We start from the raw sequence: 24172 nt of genomic DNA on the forward strand, positions 1-24172 counted from the left end.
GTAGGAAGGCTGAACTTTTATAGCATGTTTATATTGGGTTTGTCTACAGAGATCCTTTATGTTAGCTTAGGAAACGTGAATGGTATGACTAGTATCCCACTTCTAAAGAAAGGTTTTGAGAACTATTGTATGCTTCTACAATTATTTTTCTCTTTCTGTTAAAAGAAAGATGTGTTCCTTGGAACACATCTGAGTTCCAAAACGAAGGTAGCATGTGGCTGAAACTGAAGTAAATGTGCAAAAAACATACATTGCTGTTTTAAGGCAATGAGAACACTGGGGTTGATTTTACCACAGCATCTATATATATAAAAGCCTAAGCGACTGTTATGACCAAATTACTGGAATGACTGGTTGACTGGAATGACTGGTTGACCAGTCACTATGACATGCACTCACCAGCAGGTGGCAGATGCTCAATGTAGGAGCTGCCCCCTAGAGGCCAGTGTGCTCCCACAGCCAACCTGCCACGGACCCTCCCCCCTGCTGGCCAACCTCCCAGAGCCCCTCCTCCCTGCAGCACTTCCCACCAGCTGGCCAACCACCTGCAGCCCCTCCCCCTGGACGACCAAACTCCTGCGATTCCTCCCCCCGGCTGGCCAACCTCCCACCCCCCCAGCCGGCCCCTGACCAGCTGGCCAACCTCCCAGGGTTCCTCCCCCTGGCCAGCCGGCCAGCCTGATAGGCCTTGATCACTGGCCAGGCCGAGAAACCCCACCCATGCACGAATTCGTGCACTGAGCCTCTAGGAACTTCATAAAAAACTAATGGTAAAAGCATATATATTTTTTTGTCATTATCAGTGGATGGCTATCTTTTAGTAAATATTAACTGGCATGCTTATGTTATTAGATGTATTGATGGTTAAATCTAAAAGTAAACTTTGTGCTGGGAACCTGGTAGCTTTGGTTTTTACTTCAGGTGAAGCTGTGTCATTACAGCTTCTATACTAGTGTCTGGTTATACTGGTTATTCTTTTCTCTTATATATACTTTATGCTATTAGAAAGCAATTTCAATCATGGAAAGATGGAGTCCATTTAATTTTTTGGATATTTGAACTTGTATAATTGACAGTAAATTTTGTTTAATTTCATGATTCTGTAACTTAATTTTATCAATGAAATGAATACAATGAAATGTCATTTTCTTGGTTGAATTAGGTCATTTTTACATCCTCATTTCCTGGTATATTCATACAATAAGTCAGGAAAGTTGTATCCAGATTCTTCATTTGAAAAGGTAAGTTTTGCTTTTATACTGTGTAGATTATATTTTTTACATGGTTAAGATGCCATTGGTGGGGACAAAAAGAATGTTTTATACTCCATAGACTTATTGGGCAAACAGATAAAAAAAATCCAAGTATAATGTGGCAGTTACAATAATATCATATGGAATAGAAAAACTACTTTTTAAATTTAAAATTTAGGAGTTGCTTATTCAAGGTCATTTAATATGTGGAAGTATTAGTAGGAGTTTGAGAAGAAACAAAGAAACAAACAAAAAATAGATGAAGGTGCTAAAAAACCCCAAACACATTGAATAGTTTAAATTGATATATCCTTGGGTCTAAGTGGGGAGGTAATAGTGGAAATTGTAGATTGACCACTGAGAAAGTGAGGACACAAAAGCATATTAGGTACAGAAACTGAATATGTTCAGTGTGAAACATAGGAATTTCAATTGTAACCCAAGATGCAGGTAGGAGTGAAGAAATTTTCAAAGCATGTGAGAAAGTTAACTTTAGTCTGCAAGGTTTTCATTTTGCCAGAACATATGATTGGGAAGAAACCAATGTTTGACAAATGATTGGTTAAATTCAATTTCTGTATTGAAATTGAGAGATTAATATATATGCATTGGGATGGGAGCCAGGTGGAGGGGGGACAGGGAGAAAATGGGGGGACACCTGTAATACTCTCAACAATAAAAATAAATTAAAAACAAAATAAGTAAACAAAAAAATGGTATCTGGGATAGCATGTTATACTCACCATCTCCAAGTAGAAAGCACAACAAAATATTACACATGAGGTACCTGTTTTTAGACATTTGACATTAGACAGATCAGGAATTTTCTCTGTGAGAAAAAGGGCACCTAGAAAGTGAGTTTCACATTCAACTTGACTCTCTGACTGTGAATAATGTCTTAAGCACTGCATAGGGAAATGGAACCAGGCAACCATTGAGATTAGAGTTCAGGGATGCTGTAGCTGTTAGGAACTTGAAGGAGACAGGGCTAGAGATGAATGTTTTGGTGGGAGGGTAGTTGCCTTATGTTCTTGATTGAGGATTAAGTGGCATATGTGCTGGGTAAGACTCTACTGAAGGGTACAGAGTAAAATGGAAATAATACTATAGGTCAGTGGTTTTTAACCTTTTTTAATCTCATGGCTCACATTAACTAATTACAAAAATTTTGCAGCTCACCAAAAATATATATTATTTTTGGCTGATCTGACAAAAAATAGGTATAGTTTTGATTCATTTCCACTGGATGGCTATTGTTGTGTTGGCTGCTGTCATTATTTTTATTTCACAATCTAATGGAAAAGAGATCTGTGCTCCTGACTAATAGTCAGGTATGGCATGTTTTGAAAATTCTTGCAGCACACTGGTTGAAATTCATTGCTCTGGGTCAAACAGTACTGAGAGATAATGGATTGTCTAGCCCAGTTACTTAGTGTGAGCAGGCATTCAGCTGAGACCAGAAGGGATCTAGGGTGATACCACCCCCATTCTTCACCCCATAGCCCGAAGCCCAGCAGTGAGAGGAGTAAGGAGGGTTACCATTAAATTAATTGCCAGGAGCTGAAAGTCTGAACTGCTCTCTGCTGCTGTGTAGAGTTTGGGAAACCTTGTACTTCGTGATGGGCTTGTAGCTACAATGGCTGCGGGCACCAGTGCAGGTGGAGATAGCTGCAGCTGTCGCTTGGCACGGAGCGGGGTGTGCTCAGCTACCGGCAGTGGGTGAGGATAGTGATTCAGCTTAGTTTTGAGAAAAAAAAAACAAATGGTTACTGATGGAGATGTATGAATGGGAGCTTAGAATGCATAAGCAAACACATAGGAGAGAATGGATGCTTCTGATAATTTTAATAGCACAGGATTAACAAAGGAATAGGACTGATTCAGACATCACTAGACTTTTAAGGGAAGAGAAGGGAGTATTTACCAAAAGAGAATATGGGGGGAGAACCTGAGAAGACTGTTGCTATGAAAGTCCATGGGGATGAGAGTTTGAACTAAGGATTATCAATAAGGTGATATATTAAGGAAAATTTGAGGAAATGTAAATTAATGTACTTTTGGGTAATTTAGAAGTCAAATGATTGTTGTCAATTACATGAAATCAGCAGTTACAGACCATGCATTTAAGAAATGCAGCTGAGATAGGAAAGATAAGAAAGCTTCTGTCAAGGATTTATTTATTTATTTAAACTGGTTTTGGTATAAGCGTTTGTGTTCACATTCTTATTGGTAAAAAAGCTTTATTTCTTGGGTCCATGCTTAGCAATGAAATTTCTGCATCATTATGTTTATTTTACATTTAACTTTATGAGGAACCCCCACATTGTAAAGTATGACTACTATGTTGTGTACACTGATACTAATACAAAATAATAATAATGTAAACTCTAATTGAAAAATGAAATTTAAATTAAAAAATAAATAAATGAAATAAAGTATATGTATTGTGAATCATGTCATCTAATCTATTGCTTGCCTTTTTATTTCCTCAATAATATCTTTTTAAAAATTAATAGACCTTATTTATTTTCAACATATTTAGCTTTACATAAGATGAAGTGGAAAGTACAGAAAGTTTTCCTGCACACTCCCAACTCCCTAGTTACCCTATTATTAACATCTTGTATTAGTATGCTTTTTGGGTTACAATTTATGAGCCAATACTGATATATTACTATTAATTAAATCTTACAGATTGCATTATGATTTATTCTTTTTTTTCTGTTTCTGTTCTGCTTGTTTCATTTATTTTATTTTATTAGATTTGATGGTTTATAGATATGTATTTATTGCCATTTTAATGTTCATATTTTTATCTTTTTTCTTATTATTCTTAAAGAAAAAGTATCACATTAAAGTATTACATTTCATGTAATACTGGTTTGATGGTGGCAAACTCCTTTAGGTTTTTCTTGTCTGGGAAGCTCTTTATATATGCTTCAATTCTAAAAGGTTCCATCAAAATTATAGAATTTGGAATTATAGCAAGAATAGGCAGAAGAGAGTTGAGAGGAAGGAACTGTAGATAGACAAAAAGGAAATGGGATATCTGGTGAATAGCATTGGTTAATTCAGAAATCTACACATTTTATATTATATAGGAGGTAAGTTTAAAACCCAAAACTTTAGCACTAGCCAGTTTTGCTCAGTGGATAGAGCATTGACCAGCAGACTGAAGGATCCCAGGTTCAATTCCAGTTAAGGGCACCTACCTAGGTTGCAGGATTGATCTCTGGTTCTGGTCAGGGCACATGTGGGAGGCAACAAATCGATGTTTATCTCTTACATAGATGCTTCTCTCTCTCTTTCCACCTCCCTTTGAATCTCTCTAAAAATCAATGGAAAAATATCCTCAGGTGAGGATTAAAAACAATCTATATAAAAGCCTAAGTGACTGTCGCAATTGAATGGACGACCAAACAGGCTGCATGGGGCAACCAGGCTGGCAGGGGGGTTAGTGAGGGCTGACCAAATGACCGAGCAGCAGGCTGCGTGGGGTGACCAGGCCAGCAGGGGGGTTAGTGAGGGGTGACCAAACGACTGAGCAGCAGGCTGCATGGGATGACCAGGCCAGCAGGGGGGTTAGTGAGGGATGACCAAATGACTGAGCAGCAGGCTGCATGGGGCGACCATGCTGGCAGCGGGGGCAGTAGGGGTGACCAAACGATTGAACAGCAGGCTGCATGGGGTGACCAGGCTGGCAGCGGGGGCAGTTGGGGGCAACCAGGCTGGTGGGGGGGGAAGTTGGGGGAGATCAGGCCAGCAGGCAGAGGCAGTTAGGGGTGATCAGGCTGGCAGGGGGGCCAGTTAGGGGTGCTCAGGCAGGCAAGCAGGTGAGCAGTTAGGAGCCAGTGGTTCAGGACTGTGAGAGGATTCCAACCAGCAGTCGGATATCCCCCGAGGAGTCCTGAATTGGAGAGGGTGCAGGCTGGGTTGAGGGGACCCTCCCCACCCCACCCCCATGCATGAATTTCATGCTCCGGGCCTCTAGTAAAAGAATAAAACTCTCTACCAAATTTTATTTACAAATCAATGTACCTTTATGTACTCCTGTTTAGGGGCATTGCTTATATCAAGGATATGCCGCAGAGATTCCAATATCAGTGGTGACACTTAGCACCTGTTCTGGACTCAGGTAATGGCAAATTCCAGAGATGTGCATGATTGACAATCTTGTGTAACAATTAATTTTTCCAAATTTCTTGAGTGATAGAGTGAAAGCACAGAAAATATAGGCTTTGATTGTGTTTCTTCTTGTATACTTTCTTTTCCTCATCCTCCTCTTTCATTTTTTTATATTTTCTTGTCTCTATCCTAGGCTTATAGTCATAAAATTTATTCAGGAAAAATCTACTAGTATAAAGAATACTCATATTTATTAGCCATACTAGAACCACAGTGACTTATAAATGCCACAATAGACAGGATATATAAAATTGGGTTGAAAGTTAATTTGAGTAAAATGGGATGATTGTTTGATTAAATTAGACCATAAAGGTCAAATTTCTATAATATGTTTTTATTTAGTATTGATATGCATTTCTTAGTTTGAAATCCATATTAATTACCATTATACTTTTTTATGTCAGGGGATTATTGCAGTTGGAGAATGTCAGTTATGGAATTGAACCATTGAAATCCTCAGCTAAGTATGAGCATATGCTTTATCAATTAAAGAATAAAGCTGATTTTCTCCCCTTACAAGACAATTATCCTATGATCCATTTGGGAGATGAGGCCTACAGGATTCTTGTGAAGTCAGAAGTAAGCAAACATTTTTTTAAATCTTCATTTTTGCTACTTTTGATAAACATATTCACATAGAAATTTGTTACATTTGGAGAACAAATTTAAACTGATATTAATTATATTAAAACCTCCTCAGGTAAAATATTTATTTTTAATGTTATATGAATATATTTTATTAATATGTGAATAAAAATATGTTTATTCATATAAAATTTAGAAATGTAATAGATAAACACACATACTTCAAACATGAACATTCTTATATTTCCCTAATTGCAAATATTTTTATGCATGAATATATATATATATATATATATATACATACTTGAAGTATTACTGAATTTGCATCCTACTAATAGAATGATACCCAGATTTGCTAATTATAATTTTGTCAGTGTTTTCCTTGCCAATACATATTTTTCTTTGTAAAATAGTATTATTTTGATAGAAAATGTAAAAGTAGAAAAAAGTCAAGATGCTTTTCCATATCATTATCTAGAGATAGTGATGTTAGAATTTTGAAAAATTTGGTCCAATTCTTTGACTATATCTACTTACAAATGTAGATTTATAAATGTGTAGATTATTTTAAACAGAAAAATGATTTAACCATAAGGAAATTTTCTTTTTGCTCTTAAGAGGACAATGCATTTTCCACTTATTAAATTATTTTACATGTATTATTATTTTTTAAAATATATTTTATTGATTTTTTACAGAGAGGAAGGGAGAGAGATAGAGAGCTAGAAACATAGATGAGAGAGAAACATCGATCAGCTGCCTCCTGCACACCCCCTACTGGGGATGTGCCCGTAACCAAGGTACGTGCCCTTGACCGGAATCGAACCCAGGGACCTTCCGTCCACAGGCCGACGCTCTATCCACTGAGCCAAACCGGTCAGGGCTACATGTATTATTTTAAATGAAATAATATTGGTTAATAATGATTAAAATATTAAATATATGTATAAATAGGAAAGAATGTACTATAATGCCATTGCCTAGAGCTAAAAGTTGTGCAATCCACTGCATTTATTTTGATGTATACTCTGTTACACTTTTTTATATATTTATGCATAGACTTAATATATTGCTCCTGCTACTGTTAATATTTACCACATTTTCTAATGTACTGGAATAAGGTAATTGGAAGTAATTAGAAAGTTTCAGATATAAAACTAAGTGCAATCATAAAATAAAATACAGACAAAAATTTCAGAACCTAGAAGTAACCAGGGTTATCACTGCAGGAATGGAGATAAGTAGGTGCTGACATGTGTTTTTGAATTTTGTTCTTTCACAGAGGAACTCAATAGTTGATTTTCATTCTGAATTTGACAGGCTTAAATCTATAGGTTTAATTAAGCATATTTTCACATGCACTAGTGCTGTAAGTAGCACATATAAAGTGAACATTTTCAATATAACAGATTTTTAACAGAAACAAAAATAATATAAAAGCTATATTTTAGGCACATTTTGCATTTATGAAAATGAACACAAATTTATAACCAAGGTGAACACTTTCATTATAACAACAATTGAAAAATGGAATAGAAATAAAACAAAATGCAAGAAGGGATTATCTGTTAAAAGCATGTTGGACACATATATTTACCCCAGACCTTTCCTTAGAGCCCAATAAAGTGAAAATGTTTGTTTTTTTTTAATGGCATATACATATAAGCACAAACAGAACAGAAGAGTAGTAATAACATGGAAAGTTGAAGAACAGAGGTAGCTAACTGATTTTAGGCTACAAAAAGCTAAATCTTAAACTGGCAATTGGGATAAGCTATAAGAAACTTGATATATACTGCAGTACTACACAAACATTTCTGTAATTGCATGTCCAGATTCCTTAAGAAGTGACTTTAAAGGTAGATCAATGAAGAGACTTGGTTGAAAATAAGTTTTAGAACTATTTAGAAATCCTGTGATCTTCCCCTAATCAATTGTCTCTGTGGTAGACTGATAGATAATTGAAGGCTGTTTCTTTTGGGACACCAGGCACAAATGTGCTATTGTATGTCACAATAGAGGAGAAATACTAATTTGAAAGTAGTGTGACTAAGTTAAACTTAGAGCCCTCGATATTGGGAACCAGGCTTAAACATTCCTGGAAGTGTATCGAAGATCCCTTTCCAGTAGTGAATCACATCAGCCAAAAGAATCAAAACTGACTACATTGAAAGCAAGGTTTTTCCAATCTACAACACAGACAAATCATCCTCTATGAAGACAACAGCTCTTAAACACCATATGTGGTCACAGATGTTGGAATAAGCTGTTACATGCTCAATTCCTAATATGAAGGGGCAGCGGACATATGATGGAAGAATTTAATATGAATGATAGAGACATGAAAAAAATAAAAAATTAAATCCAAAAAATTCAAACACTTGGAAGCTGAATAGCAGGCTATTAAACATTGATTGGGTTACCAAAGAGATCAAAAAAGAAATGAAAAACGTCCTGAAAACTATTGACAATAAAAAACAAAACAATCCAAAATCTATGGGACACAATGAAAGCAGTCCTGAGAGGGAAGTTTATAGCTCTACAGACCTACATTAAAAAAACAAGAAAAAAAATGGTAGTAAATCATCTAACCCTACAACTTAAAGAATTAGAAAAGAAAGCAACAAGAAAAGCCCAGAGTGAGCAGAATGAAGGAGATAATAAAGATCAGAGCAGAAATAAATTACATAGAGACCAAAAAAATCAATACAAAAGATCAATGAAAGCAAGAGCTGGTTCTTTGAAAGGATAAACAAGATTGATGAACCTGTAGCCAGGCTCACCAAGAAGCAAAGAGAGAGGACCCAAATAAAATCAGAAATGAAAGAGGCAAAATAACAACAGACCCCACCAAAATACAAAGGATTGGTAAAAAATACTATGAACAACTCTATTCCAACAAACTAGACAACCTAGAGGAAATGGACATATTCCTAGAAAAATACAACCTTCCAAAACTCAATCAGGAAGAATCTAAAAATCTCAATAGGCCAATAACTATCGAGAAAATTGAAGCAGTCATCAAAAAGCTTCCAGCAAACAAAAGCCCAAGGCCAGACAGCTTCACAGGGGAGTTTTACCAAACATTCAAGGAAGAACTAAAACCTATCCTCCTCAGACTATTCAAAAAAATTCAAGAGGAAGGAACACTTCCTAGCTCATTCTATGAAGTCAGCATTACCCTAATTCCAAAACCAGATAAAGACAACACAATGAAAGAGAATTATAGGCCAATATCCCTTATGAACATAGATGCCAAAATCCTCAACAAAATTCTAGCAAATCAGATCCAGCACTACATCAGAAAGATCATACACCATGACCAAGTAGGATTTATCCCGGGGATGCAAGGATAGTACAATATCTGCAAATCAATAAACGTGATACATCACATAAACAAATTGAGAGATAAAAATCACATAGACATATCAATTAATGCAGAAAAAGCGTTTGACAAAATCCAGCACAATTTTTGATAAAAACTCTCAGCAAGGTGGGAATAGAAGGATCATACCTCAACATAATAAAGGCCATATATGACAAACCCACAGCCAACATCATTCTGAATGGGCAAAAACTAAAACCATTTCCCCTAAGAACAGGAACAAGACAGGGATGCCCACTCTCACCACTCCTGTTCGACATAGTATTGGAAGTACTAGCCATTGTGATCAGACAAGAAGAAGAAATAAAAGGCATCCAAATTGGAAAAGAAGAAGTAAAACTGTCCTTATTCGGCAGATGACGTGATACTGTACATAGAAAACCCCAAAGACACCATAAAAGATTATTAGACTTAATAAATGAATTTGGCGATGTAAGCAGGATACAAAATTAATGCCAAGATATCTATGGCATTTCTATACATCAATAGTGAACTTACAGAGAGACTAAAAAAGCAATCCCCTTTACCATCACACCAAAAAAAATTTAAGATATCTAGGAATAAATTTAACTAAGCAGGTAAAATACCTGTACAAGGAAAACTACAGGACACTGAAAAAAGGGATAGAGGAAGACATAAACAGATGGAAGAACATACCATGTTCATGGATTGATAGAATCAACATCATTACAATGTCCATACTACCCAAAGCAATCTATAGATTCAATGCATTCCCCATTAAAATACCAATGGCATATTTCACAGATCTAGAATGAACTCTCCAAAAATTTATCTGGAATAAAAAAAAAGACCCCAAATAGCTGCAGCAATCCTGAGAGAGAAGAACAAAGTAGGTGGGATCTCAATACCAGATATCAAGCATATTACAAATCCACTGTTCTCAAAACAGCCTGGTACTAGCACAAGAACAGACATATAGATCAGTGGAATAGAATAGAGAACCCAGAAATGGACCCAAAACACTACGCTCAATTAATATTTGACAAAGGAGGCATGAACATACAATGGAGTCAAGAAGTCTCTTCAATAAATGGTGTTGGGAAAATTGGACAGATACATGCAAAAAAATGAAACTAGACCACCAACTTACATGATACTCAAAAATAAATTCAAAATGGAATAAGGACTTAACATAAGATGGGAAACCATAATAATACTAGAGGAATCCATAGGCAGCAAAATCTCAGACATATGCCAAAGCAATTTCTTCACAGATACCGCTCCTAGGGCAATGGAAACTAAAGACTAAGTAAACAAATGGGACTACATCAAAATAAAAGGCATTTGCACAGCAAAAGAAACCACCAACAAAACAACAAGAAAGCCCACTGCATGGGAGAACATATTTGCCAATGATATCAACGATAAGGGTTTAATCTCCAACATTTACAGAGAACTCATACAACTTAACAAAAGGAAGATAAACAACCCAATCAAAAAATGGGCCATGGACATAAATAGATATTTACTGAAAGAAGACATAAGGATGGCCAAGAGACATATGAAAACATACTCAAAGTCACAAATCAAAATGACAATTTGGTACCATTTTACACCTGTCAGAATAGCTATCATCAACAAATCAACAAACAACAAGTGCTGGGGAGGATGCAGAAAAAAAGGAACCCTTGTGCACTGCTGGTGGCAATGCAGACAGGTGCAGCCACTGTGGAGAACAGTATGGCGTTTCCTCAAAAAATTAAAAATGGAACTCCCATTTGATCCAGTGATCCCACTTCTAGGAATATATGCCAAGAAACTAGAAACACCAATCAGAAAGGATATATGCACACCTATGTTCATAGCGGTACAATTCACCATAGCTAAGATTTGGAAACAGTCTAAGTGCCCATTAGCAGATGATTAGATTGAAAATCTGTGGTACATCAACACAATGGAATACTACGCTGTGGTAAAAAAGAAGGAGTTCTTACCATCTGCAACAGCATGGATGGAACTGGAGAGCATTATGTTAAGTGAAATAAGCCAGGCAGAGAAAGATAAATATCACACGATCTCACTCATTTATGGAATATAATGAATAACATAAATTGATGAACAAAAACAGATCCAGAGACAGAGAAGTATTGATCAGACCGTCAAACCTCAGAAGGAAGGTAGGGGAGGGCGTGGGTAAGGGGGAGAGATCAACTGAAGGACTTGTATGCATGTGTATAAGCCTAACCAATGGACACAGACAACAGTGGGGGGTGAGGGGGCAATGGGGGGATAAGGACACATATGTAATACCTTAATCAATTAAGAAAAAAAAGTGGTACATTTATACCATGGAACACTATGCAGCAGTAAAAAAGGATTAGAAAAAAACTAATGAATTAATAATCACAACAGGGATGAATGCTTAATGAAAGAAACGAGATAGAAATGAGTACATGCCATATGATTCCATTTATATGAAATTCTAGAATAGATATTAAAAAACATAATAACATTGGTTTCCTTGAGCCATGTGGCTATGGACTTGGAAGAGGGTAATGATAACATTCTTTGTCTTACTTATGGAAATGGTTACATGGCTGTATATATTAGTACCAACACATAAACTGTATACTTAAAATGGATGCACTTTATTGTGTGTAAACCCCAATAAAGTTAATATAAAAATTAAAAATATAAAAATGATGAGAAAATAGAGGCAATGTTTGGGGGAAAGTTGATGGGAGTTTGTTAGCTTGAAGGTTGGAGCAGGATCCTAGAGGAGGGTTTTGAGAGAAAGGAAACATGGCTTCTCCCTCATTGCAGCAACAATTTTTTTTGAAGATTCTAATTATCAAAAATATAAAGTAAAAGCTTCTGATTGGTGCCTAAATTATTTGTTTGGAATATCACCTGCTTATTTACTTGGTCAGCATCCATCCTCTTATGTTCCTATTATCTGTATCTTTATGTATCTATATTTATTTATCCATACCTCTGTGTGTGTACATATGTAATGTACATAATTACAAACCACATAAGAATTTAAAAAATGTTTTATTTATCTCATGTCCTCTGTCTTACAGAAAAAGTCAGATGGTGCGTTATTGAAAAGAACTCTGAAAATACAAATCATTATGGATAAAGCCTTGGTATGCATTATTGATACATTTTCTCATATTTTTGTTTTGTGTTTAAATACAAAAGAAATAAGAAACATCCTTTCTTTTTTGCAGCATGGAGATATTTTAAAGTGATCAAAATATATATCTCAGTACAACAGGGCATAGCAAAATGTCAGTTGCCTCTTCATTGAAATAGATATCAATACCAATATTTATGGCATTGATATCTAAATGAATATGGAATTCTAGTAAGAATGTATAACTTTTTGTGTGGAAGGCTTCCACTACACTATAATCCATATATATATATATATATATATATATATATATATATATATATATATATATATAAAAGCCCAAGCGACCATTATGACCAAATGACTGGAATGACCGGAACAACCGGTAGGCCAGTCGCTATGATGCGCACTGACCACCAGGGGGCAGACGTTCAAAGTAGAAACTGCCCCCTGGTGGTCAATGCACTCTCACAGCCAACATCCTGTGGCCGGCCAACCTTCCTCAGTCCATCCCCTCGGCCAGCTGGCCAACCTCCCATGGTCTCTCCCTCTGGCCGGCCAGCCAACCTCCTGTGGTCCCTCTCCTTGTCCTTTCCCCAGGCCGGCAGGCCCCGATCAGCCCGGCCCCAATTGGGACTGGGGGAGATGGCCCCGATTGGCCCTGATCAACGGCCAGGCCTAGGGACTCCACCCATGCACGAATTTGTGCACCAGGCCTCTAGTTGGAATATAACTAGCTGCAGATATTTCTGAATTTACCCCCAATTGTGGTGAAATTTCCTTTCTTAAATTTATTTCCATTTTAAAACAAGGCATTTCATTTTACCCATTTGGTGATTCCTGTTATTGAGTATTTTCTTTTATAAGATTACTAGAGGCCCAGTGCATGAAAATTCATGCACTTGGCGGGGAAGGGGAGTCTCTTAGCCTGGCCTGCATCCTCTCACAGTCTGGGACCCCTCAGTGGATGTCCACCTGCCAGCTGAGGCCCACTCACTCCCCCAGGGATTGGGCCTAAGCCGTCCGGTGAACATCCTTAGCGCTGCCGCAGAGGTGGGAGAGGTTCCTGCCACTGCCGCTGCACTCACAGCCATCAGCCCAGCTTGTGGCTGAGTGTAACTCCCCCTGTGGGAGCAACTGACCTGCAGGGGCAGCTCTGCGTTGAGCATCTGCCCCCTGATGGTCAATGCGCATCATAGCAACTGGTCAATTTGCATATTACTCTTTTATTATATAGGATTTTATGCTTTATAAACACTTGGGTTCCCTGGTGGAAGTTCTACATGTTAGTAATGGGAAGAATTATTCATAAGAATATTAATTTAGTTATGGAAATTTTTAACAAAGCCATATGGATTAGAAGTTAAAATGTCTAATTTGTCCATTATCACTGATCTTTTTTCCATCAGGTCTCTCAATGAGTGCCATAATGTTCTGTATTTTTTTCATAATAGGAAATATTTTGGTCTCTAAATAATTTTTATTAAAAACAATAATAGGAATGAATAGATGGACAAAATAATGAAGAAAAAATACTTACAATTTTTTTCCAGGAGATAAAGTATTTGCACATTTTCCTGTTTTTAATAATAAACACACATATATGTATATATTCATGTACTTTTGCTTTATATATGCTATTTTTTAAATGATTTTATGTTGTCTCATATTAATGTGTTATTTAAATTTAATTTTAATATATTGTCTAATCAATATATTTAATATAATTTAATTGATTTTACTAGCTAATCCCCTTTAGGGGCATTTACATTTTTATTGTTGCTGCTACATGGGAATAATACTATGTGGCCTCTTCATTAGGATGTTGAACACATCCTAAAATCTCTACAATTTTCACTCACCTTTCCTAGTGTATGTCCTTATTCTATTTTTTACTTCCTTTGTGCATATGTGTCTGTGTGCATCCCTTAATTTATTGGTGTGATTACACATGATTTTCCTAATTTGGATTTTTAACCTTTGAGCTTTAACATTGGTTGAACCACTGCCTTTGTGCCCTTGTCTGAGAGAATTTTTTTCTTTCCTATATTTTCTTTCTGTTGCAAGACAAAATAACCAAATTTAATACATACATTGTAGTTGAACCTCATGTACATGGGAAAGTTAGAGACCTACATGCAGGAGAGGTTCAGAGATAAAAGGTGGGACTGCAGTATATATGACATTCTGAGCTAGGGATGAGGTAATGTGCTATGGGACTTTCAAAGGGTCACTGCAGGATGATAATAAGAGCAGATGTTTAGTAAATAAAAGTTTTCCTTGCCATGTCAATGGGTTAAAAAGATTCTTGCTGTTAATGTCTAATATTTGTGATCTTGTATATTCTTCTTAAAAATGTCCCTATAACTTTTCTTGTAATAGTTGTTTACAAGTGATGAACTTTGTCAGGAAAGTCTTTATTTTTCCTTTGATTCTATAAATAAATAAATAAATAAATAAATAAATAAATAAATAAATAATACCCCTACTGGGTAGTGCAATCTTAGTTGTAGGTCTTTGTATTTTGTAACTAAATGTTTTGTGCAGTCTCTTTGGCCTGTAAAGTTTCTGTTGAGTAATCAGCTGATAGTCTGAAGTACCTGATTTTCTCTCACTGCTTTAAAGATTCTCACTCTGACTTTAACATTTAGCATTTTAATAATGATGTGTATTGGTATGGGCCTTTTTTGGGTTCATCTTGTTTGGAACCTCTGCACTTCCTAGATTTGTATGTCTACTTTCTCTACCAGATTAGGGAAATTTTCTGTCATTTTTTTTTTTGGAAAAGCTTTTCAATTTTTGCTCTCACTCTTTTACCTCTGGTACCTCTATTATGTGAATGTTGGTATGCTTGATGTAGTTCCAGAGTGCCCTTAAACTGTCCTCATTTTTAAAATTTTGTATTTTCTGCCTTTCTTTATTTTTCTTTTGTTTGTTCGTTCTGATTGTGTGTTTTCTGTGACTTTGTCTTCCAGATCACTGCTTTGATCTTCTACTTCACTTTATCTTTTGTTACTTCCCTCTAATGTACTCTTTATGTTTTGTTATTGTATTCTTCATTTCTCACTGGTTCTCTTTTATGTTTTCTATATTCATTTTTTTGTTTCCAATCTCTGTTGACATTCTCACTGAGTTCATCTATTCTTCCTCTAAGTCATTGAGCATCCTTAATACCAGTGTTTTGTACTCTTCATGTGATGGATTGCTTTTCTCCATTTCATTTAGATCTTTCTCTGGAGTTTTGTTCTATTTTTTCTTTTGGGACATGTTTCTTGCCTCCTTGAATTATCTGACTTCTTGTGTTTGTTATATGTCTCCTGATTTTGGCAGATTGCCCTTATCTAGTAGGTGTCCTGTAATGCCCACTGGCAAGTCTCCATGGTCACCTGAGGCAGATGCTCCAGGGTTTCATTTTTGTAGGTTATGAGTGCCCTCTTGTTGAAGTTAATCCTTGGTTACTGTTGGCATGTCAGTGGGTGGGATTGACCCTTAGGTTGACTGGCTTTGAGGAAAGGTTGTGACCTCAGCACATGAGCTGTTGTTCAGGGACTGTCCTCACAAAAAGGGATTTGCTTTAGCAGGGCTCTAGTGCCTGCTGTGTCTGCCCTTTGGGGGTGTCTTTTTGGAGCTGGTTTGGTGTTGCTCTGCTGTGGCCTAAAGCCAGCCATTGAGTATGTTGATTCTGGGGCCGCATGTGAGGGACTCTTGTGCAGGCTAAGGTCAGCCATTTCCTGTGCTTTGTTGGGGCCACCTGATAAAATCTACAAAGTGATCTGAAGTTGGTTGCTGCCTATGCTTGTAGGTACCTGTGTGTGGCCAGGCTGTGAACTGAAGATGTGATTGGGGCTCTTAGTAAGAGGCATAGGGCATGTCCAATACCAGCTGCTGGTTGTTTGGTGGGAGGGGGCTGAACCTTTGAAAGATTTTAAGAAAATCTTCAGCATTAGCCATGGTGAGTGGCTTTTGTGGAAAAATTACTGGGAGAGATTCAGGCAGGGTGTGGTGTGTGAGTCTGCTGGGGTGGGTTTCAGGGAATCACCAGGGTGGGGCAAAGGGTGTTAGCCAATTTAATGGAGAAGTCAGATTTGGCACCTGTGTGGGTGGAGAAAGAGCTCAACAAAGGAAGAGTAGTGTCTGCCCCAGAGAGCTGTCCTGTCCCCTACTCCTTCAACACTCACCCTGAAGCTAGTTAATCATCTCCTCCTTGTATGTCCCTGACACTTTGCAAGTTGCTGTCCTAGTGCTGGATTTCAGAGAGAATGAATTTGTGAGCTAGTGGGTCTGTGCCCAGTACCTTAAAAATCTGCAGCTTCTAGATCTCCAGTCATTTTCTATCTTTCTCAGCTGCAATCCCCACTGGTTTTCACTGCTAAATGTATGGGGACTTCTCTTCCTAGCCTTGGAGTCCTGGACCAGGAAGATGGGTATGAGGCTGCAACCTTTTGCTCCTCATAGGGGACCTCCTTGCTGAGATAACCCTCTCCTTGTGTAACTGCCACACTGTGGGTATGGGAGCAGCCTTTTCAGCATTTCTGTTCCTCCGTACCATTTTTGTAATAGCTTCTTCTTTTTATCCTAAGTCATAGGACTTGTGTTCAGCTAGTCTTCAGGAGATTCTCTTTGATGTAAGTTAGTTGTAATTTTGATGTCATTGTGGGAAGAGGTGAGCACAGCATTTACCCATCCCACCATCATGACGGCAAGGCAGCCTAGATTTCTTAATGACTAAGGGAACTATGTTAATATCCTTTACTATGACAGTTAATTTCTATTTATAATTCTCTTAAAGTTTATTTTACACATGTTTTGCTATGTTATTAGTTACCATGAAGTTTAGAATGCTTTCTTTTTTCTGATGAATTGAATATTTTATCAATGTTCAATTATATTGATAAATATGTTTATTTTTTGCCTTAAGCTTTTTTATATTAATGTAACTATTGTACTATTAATATAACTATCATATTATAGAGCATCTGCTTTTTATCTAGTAATTTCTTGGTATATATTTTCATACTTTTAATATTTCTATGTCTTCATAATGAAGATGTTTTTAAATTTGAATTTGCACATAGTGGGGTTTTTATAGTCTTTGCCAGTTGGGGTATTGATAATTTGGGATTATTGACTCATTTCCATAATAATATATTTTTTTCTTTTGTGTTACTTTTCACATGTTTAGCCTTATAGAGGACGATCCTCACCCATACCACACACATGCTGCAGTGTCTAAATTTATAATGTGGTTTATTGAGAAAGGTCATCCTATCTAATAGAAGAGTAATATGCAAATTAACCATCACTCTGCTACACCCACCAGCCATGCCCACCAGCCACGCCCACCAGCCAATCAGAGCAAATATGCAAATAAACCCAACCAAGATGGCTACGGCCACAGAGAGCAGTGGGGAGGCTTGGGTTTCCCTGGCAATGGAGGAAGCCAAGCTTTCCACCTGCCCTTGCTGGCCTAGACCTCCACTCAAGGCTACAAAGTTTCAATGATAGAAGATACATAAACCCAAACAGAAATGGCAGCAGCCATGGAGCTGGAAAGAGCAGGAGGCTAGGGTTGCCACCGACGATGGAGGAAGCCAAGCTTTCCACACACCCTGGACGGCCCAGGCCTCCGCTTAAGGCTACAAAGTTTCAATTGTAGAAGATACATGAATCCCCCAAAAAAAGGCTGCAGCCAGGGAGAGAGCAGAAGGCTTGGCTCCGCTCCAGGCTACAAAGTTTCAATTGTAGAAGATAAATATACCCCAGATACCAGGGCCTCCACTTGGGTCACCAGCGGGCATGGCCAGCCTGCAAACCACCACAGGCCCCTCGCCCAGGCTGCTCCATGCCCCAAGGGAACCCCCACCCTGATCCGGGACACCCTTCAGGGCAAACCAGCTGGCCCCCACCCGTGCACCAGGCCTCTATCCTAGCTAATAAAAGAGTAATATGCAGATTGACCATCACTCCAACACACAAGATGGCTGCCCCCATGTGGTCAAAGATCCTGCCCTGATGTGGACACAAGATGGCCACCACAAGATGGCCAGCAGGGGAGGGCAGTTGGGAGGGACCAGGCCTGCAAGGGAGGGCAGTTAGGGGTGACCAGGCTGGCAGGGGAGGGCAGTTAGGGGTGACCAGGCTGGCAGGGGAGGGCAGTTAGGGGTGACCAGGCTGGCAGGGGAGGGCAGTTAGGGGCAATCAGGCTGGCAGGGGAGCAGTTAGGCATCAATCAGGCTGGCAGGGGAGTGGTTAGGGGGTGATCAGGCTGGCAGGCAGAAGCGGTTAGGAGCAATCAGGAAGGTATGCAGGTGAGCAGTTGGGAGCCAGCAGTCCTGGATTGTGAGGCCCAGTGGGATCGGGCCTAAACGGGCAGTCGGACATCCCTCGAGGGGTCCCAGATTGGAGAGGGTGCAGGCTGGGCTGAGGGACACACACACCCCCGTGCACGAATTTCGTGCACTGGGCCTCTAGTATACAGATAAATAGCAAAGAGCAAACAATCTCCAATGAGCTGTGAGAAGAGAATCACATAGATTTTCTTTTGTCTATATCAGAGACCTGTGGCCAATGCATTTTCTTTTCTGTCTCTAGTCTTCTGCAGACTTGCTGGAGATTATTGAAAATCTCAAACTGCCACTTTTATGCTTTTCACAAACACAAACATGTGTGTGAACACACAATATGAAGGATTTCAGAGAAAATGTTATTTTTGTTCTCTTAAATGAGGGTATATTCTTAAATTTTTTCATGATTATGGTACTCAGAGCTTAGTGGTTTAGCTAGAGACTTGAGTTCTGGTTATTACCCTTAGTATTTATAATCTTAAATTTTGACCCTTAATTTTTGTATGTGTAAACAGGTAGATAATCATAACTCTATCATTTTAATAGTATCGATTAATATGTAAATGCTGTAGGTTTATACCTAAAACTTAAGCATTTGATTAATCTTAGTCTTCTGCTTTTATCCTTTCACTTAAGCACTTATTGTAATATTTCATATCTATTGAAATGTGGTGACTTAGTAATTTTCACTAGTAATTAAGAAACAGAATTTGTCTTTCAGTATGGTTATATGGGCTCTGAAGTGGCTGTTGCAACTGAGAAAATTGTCCATATCTTTGGTCTTGTCAACACTGTAAGTTTTTATGATCCATAAGAAACAATCTCATTTATGAAATAACATTATTTGTATGAGTAAAATTTATAATTTTATAAAAGTCTAGTCCTACCAACCTGCTTTACTTCCAGTGGGTTTCATCTCCAAATGACAGCAAATTGAATTTATTAACATTTCTTTATAGAGATGTAATGTTATATTTGTGATTGTCTAAACTGTATATCATGCATCTTCTGTTTTCAGATGTTTTCCCAGCTGAAACTGACTGTTATGTTAACATCTTTGGAGATCTGGTCAGATAAAAATAAGATTTTATGTACTGGGGATGCTAATGAACTACTACAAAGATTTGTGTCATGGAAAGAAAACCATTTGTTTCAGAGGTCCCATGATATGGCATTCTTGTTGATGTAAGTTCCTTATTTGCATTGATAATAGGGTTTATCAAATTATTTCATATATTAGCTATAAAAATTATATACCAAAATTTTATATATAATGATAAAAATAGTGTATGAGTACAATGTTGGCAAAATGTAAAACAAAAACATCAGATAACAAGGTAACATGTGAATCAAAAGTCAGATTTGGGAATTCAGGAGCAACATTACCTAGGAACTAAAATGAATGATGACACTTTGTACATCCTACCTTCTTTTTTTCTTAGCATATTCTGTCTCTCTACTTGCACTACAAGCCAACATTTTTATATACTTTAAAGGTTTTGCTATGTGTAAATCATGGCAATAAGCTATCCTGAGTTTTACATCCTAGAATTATATCCATCCAGTGGTGACAACAGTGTTGATTAATTTTTTGGAAGGATTAGCCACTGCTGGATTCTGGGATGTGTATCAAATAATGTTGAAGCATCTCTTAGAACTTAACTTTGTAGAAACTATCTACCCAAACACAAAATGATTAAACATATTGGACTTGATATGTAATATTCACATTTTGAAAAACATAGTTCTATTGAGGAATCCAATTCTTAAAAAGTCATTGAGTTATTAATAATTTAAAATGCACTTAGCCTCAAGAAAAATTTCATTATTTAGTTATAGGGATTATCCTAATTACATGGGAGCAACATATAATGGAAGGACATGCGATCGAAAGCTTGCTGTAGCAATTGCTCAGGTATGCATTTTATTCCTCTTTCTTCAGTAATTACATACCCTTTTGAAAGTTAATATATACTTCAAAAAAAGTACATATAGTGTATCAACCATACTGTTTTGACAGATTTTAGAAAGTGCTTTTTAATGCATTTGGAAACTCAAATGATGAAATTTTAAAAGGATTTTTATAATGGTAAGATACATATACTAGTAAAATATAGTTATCTTAACTATTTTTAAGTATACAGTGCAGTAATGTTAAGTTTATTTATATTGTGTGAAACATATCTGCAGACCTTTTCATCTTGCAAAGCTGAACTTTGTACCCTTTGAGCAACATGGCCCTATTTGCCAAACCTCCTAGCTCCTGGCAACCACCAATGTATTCTCTGCTTCTCTGAGTATGACATTTTTACATCCTACGTATGAGGGAAATCATGTAATATTTGTCTTTGTCTGGCTTATTTCACTTAGCATTATACCATTCAGGTATATGCAAAGGCAGGGTTTAATTATTTTTATGGCTGAATAATAGTCCATGTATGTATGCATGTATGTATATATGCATATGTGTGTGAGTGTGTGTATGTGTAACATTTTCTTTATCCATTCATCTGTCAATAGACAATTAGGTTGTTCATATAGCTTGGCTATTGTGAATAATACTGCAATGAAATGGCAGTGCAGATATCTCTTCTATTTCAATTATTTTGGATATATACCCAGAACTGGTTAGGCTGTATCATATGGTAATTCTATTTTTAATAATTTGATGAAACATCATACTGTTTACACCAGTTTATAATCCTAGCAGTTCACATTGCAGCATTAAAACATCATCAACACTTGTTATTTTCTGTTGTTTTTTATCCTCACCTGACCCCAGAACATGTTTATTGATTTTAGAGAAGAAGGAAGGAAAGAAGGAAGGGAGGGAGGGAGGGAGGGAGGGAGGGAGGGAGGGAGGGAGAGAGAGAGAGAGAGAGAGAGAGAGAGAGAGAGAGAGAGAGAGAGAGAGAGAGAGAATGAGAAACATAGATGTGAGAGAAAAACATCAATTGGTTGTAGCTTGGGGACTGAACCTGAAACCTAGGTGTGTTCCCTGAGAATCTAACCTGCAACCCTTTTGTGTATTGGATGATGCTCCAAAAAAAATGAACCACCCAGCCAGGGCATATTCTGGGCTTTAAAATAGCAGTTATTCTAATTGATATGAGGTGATACCTCATTGTGGTTTTGATTTGCATTATTATGATTATTAGTGATATTGAGCATCTTTTCATACGCATTTTGGCTTTTTGTATATCATCTCTGGAGAAATGTCTATTCAAATCCTTAGTTCATATTTTAATTGACCTATTTAACTTTTTGTTGTTAAGTGGTAGGAGTTCTTTGAAGTATGGATATTAACCTTTTATCAGATACATGGTTTACAAATAATTTCTCCCATTCTGTAGGTTGTCTCTACACTCAGTTGTTTGTGCCCTTTGAAACACAAAAAGTTCAAGTTGAATGGAATCCCATTTTCCTATTTTTGCTTTTTTGCCAGTGCTTTTGGAATTATATTCAAGAAATTATTTTCAAATTCAATGTCATGAAGCTTTTCCTGTATGTTTTATTCTAGGTGTTTTGTAGTTTTGGGTCCTACCTTTAGATTTTTCATCCATTTTGAATTACATTTTGCATATGGTATAATATAAGGGCCCAAGTTTACTCTTTTCCATGAGGGTATTCAGTTTTCCCATCACCATTTTTTGAAGAGACTTATCTTTTCTCCATTCAATATTCTTGTTGAACAGATTATCTTTTCCTCATTTTGTTGTCTCGGTAGCCTTTTCATAGACCATTTGAACATATACAGTATATGAGGGTTAATTTCTAGGTTCTCTCTTCTATTTCAATGATTTATAGGTTTTCCTTTAAGTCAATATAACACCATTTTTATTGTATTAGCTTTGTACTATGTTTTGAAATCAGTGAAAGTGTGTCCTTCTGCTTTGTTCTTCTTTTTCAAATTGCTATTCATGGTCCCTTGATATTCCATAGGAATTTTGAGATTATTTTTCTTTCTACTTCTACCAGTAAATGCTGTTGTGATTGTAATGGGGACTGCATTGAATATTAAGATTGCTTTTGGGAAGTAGTGACATCTTAACAATATTATGTCCTTCATTTATGGACATGGACTTTTCATTTATTTGTGTCTTCTGTAATTTCTTTCAGCAATATTTTGCAGTGTTCAATGTACAAGTCTTTGAAAACCTTGTTTAAGTTTGTCCCTAAGTATTTCACTTTTATATGCTATTGCAACTTGAATTATTTTCTTTTTAAAAAATAGACATGATTAAATTTTAGTACACAACTTTTGTCTAACCAAAAAATAAAATACTGCAGTAAAATAATAACAAAAAACATGGTATTTTATTTGCAATGCATGACAAATGGTTAACATTTCTAGTCTTTTTTTTATTGTTTGAAGTATTACAAATAGTAGTACATATGTCTCCTTTTATTTCCCCCATTGACCTCCCCCCGGCCTCCCTTACCCCCCAGTACATGCTTTTACCTGCCCCCCCCCCCAGGGTCTTGTATCCATTGGTTATGCTTATATGCATGCATACAAGTCCTTCGGTTGATCTCTTACAGCCCCCTCCACAACCTCCCCTGCCTTCCCACTGTAGTTTGACAGTCTGTTCAATGCTTCTTTGCCTCTGTATCTATTTTTTCCCTGTTTCTTTTCTTTAAAAAATCTTGCCTCTGCAGACTAGAAATAAACATATAATAACAAAAAATGTTTGAGTCCCAATTTCAATGTCCAACAGTTCTGAGTCCCCGTTTCAATGTCAAACAGTTCCTTATGTGTACATGTCAGCAATGATATCTGGATGGTGGGCACATGGTGGCAATGCAGGTCCGACCCTCTCTGGTTTGGTCCTAGGCAACCTGCTGCGACGCACAGCTGCTGACTGCTAGCGTGGCAAGGTGTCCTCAGTGTCTTCCATCTCTGGACTGTTTCTCCTCTTGTCTTAGTGATTGGAGCAGACCTATCAATTCCTCTCTGTTGCAGGAATCCACATGGTCTTGGAGTTGTTTTCTGAAAATATACAAATATATTCTCGACCAAAAGTTAATAAAGGTATCTTTTCTATATAATTGATTTGGAATCCTTTTTATTTTTGCACAAATGACTTTCTTTTGTCTTATTTAGACACCATGTGTGTTTTTCATGGGTGTCTTGCTGTTAGCATTACAAATGAAAATTAATTTTGTAAAGTAAAAATTTTCTAGATGTAATTTACTTATAGGATATTTTTCCTTACATGGTATTACCCTACTATCCCCCCTTTTTTTGATTAATGGAGGCTTTTGTAAATTTTATAATACAGTCTTGATAACTTTAAATTTTAATTTTTTGCACAAAAAT

At 37.0% G+C, this 24172-nt stretch overlaps 1 protein-coding gene across 1 annotated transcript in view; it reads left to right on the forward strand.

Moving 5' to 3' along the window:
- LOC308243473 (A disintegrin and metallopeptidase domain 3-like) overlaps positions 1-24172 on the forward strand; it is a gene marked incomplete at both ends in the record, with an annotated part of 82291 nt that overhangs the window by 12223 nt on the left and 45896 nt on the right. Inside the window, 7 exons of the mRNA XM_080659018.1 lie at positions 1163-1241; positions 5312-5388; positions 5843-6017; positions 12453-12518; positions 19574-19645; positions 19871-20037; positions 20686-20767. Of these exons, the coding sequence (XP_080515144.1) occupies positions 1163-1241; positions 5312-5388; positions 5843-6017; positions 12453-12518; positions 19574-19645; positions 19871-20037; positions 20686-20767 (718 nt within the window). The remainder of the gene's footprint in view (positions 1-1162; positions 1242-5311; positions 5389-5842; positions 6018-12452; positions 12519-19573; positions 19646-19870; positions 20038-20685; positions 20768-24172) is intronic.

This window comes from Plecotus auritus (genome assembly GCF_963455305.1).
Source record: "Plecotus auritus genome assembly, chromosome: 3".
Taxonomy (NCBI): Eukaryota; Metazoa; Chordata; class Mammalia; order Chiroptera; family Vespertilionidae; genus Plecotus; species Plecotus auritus.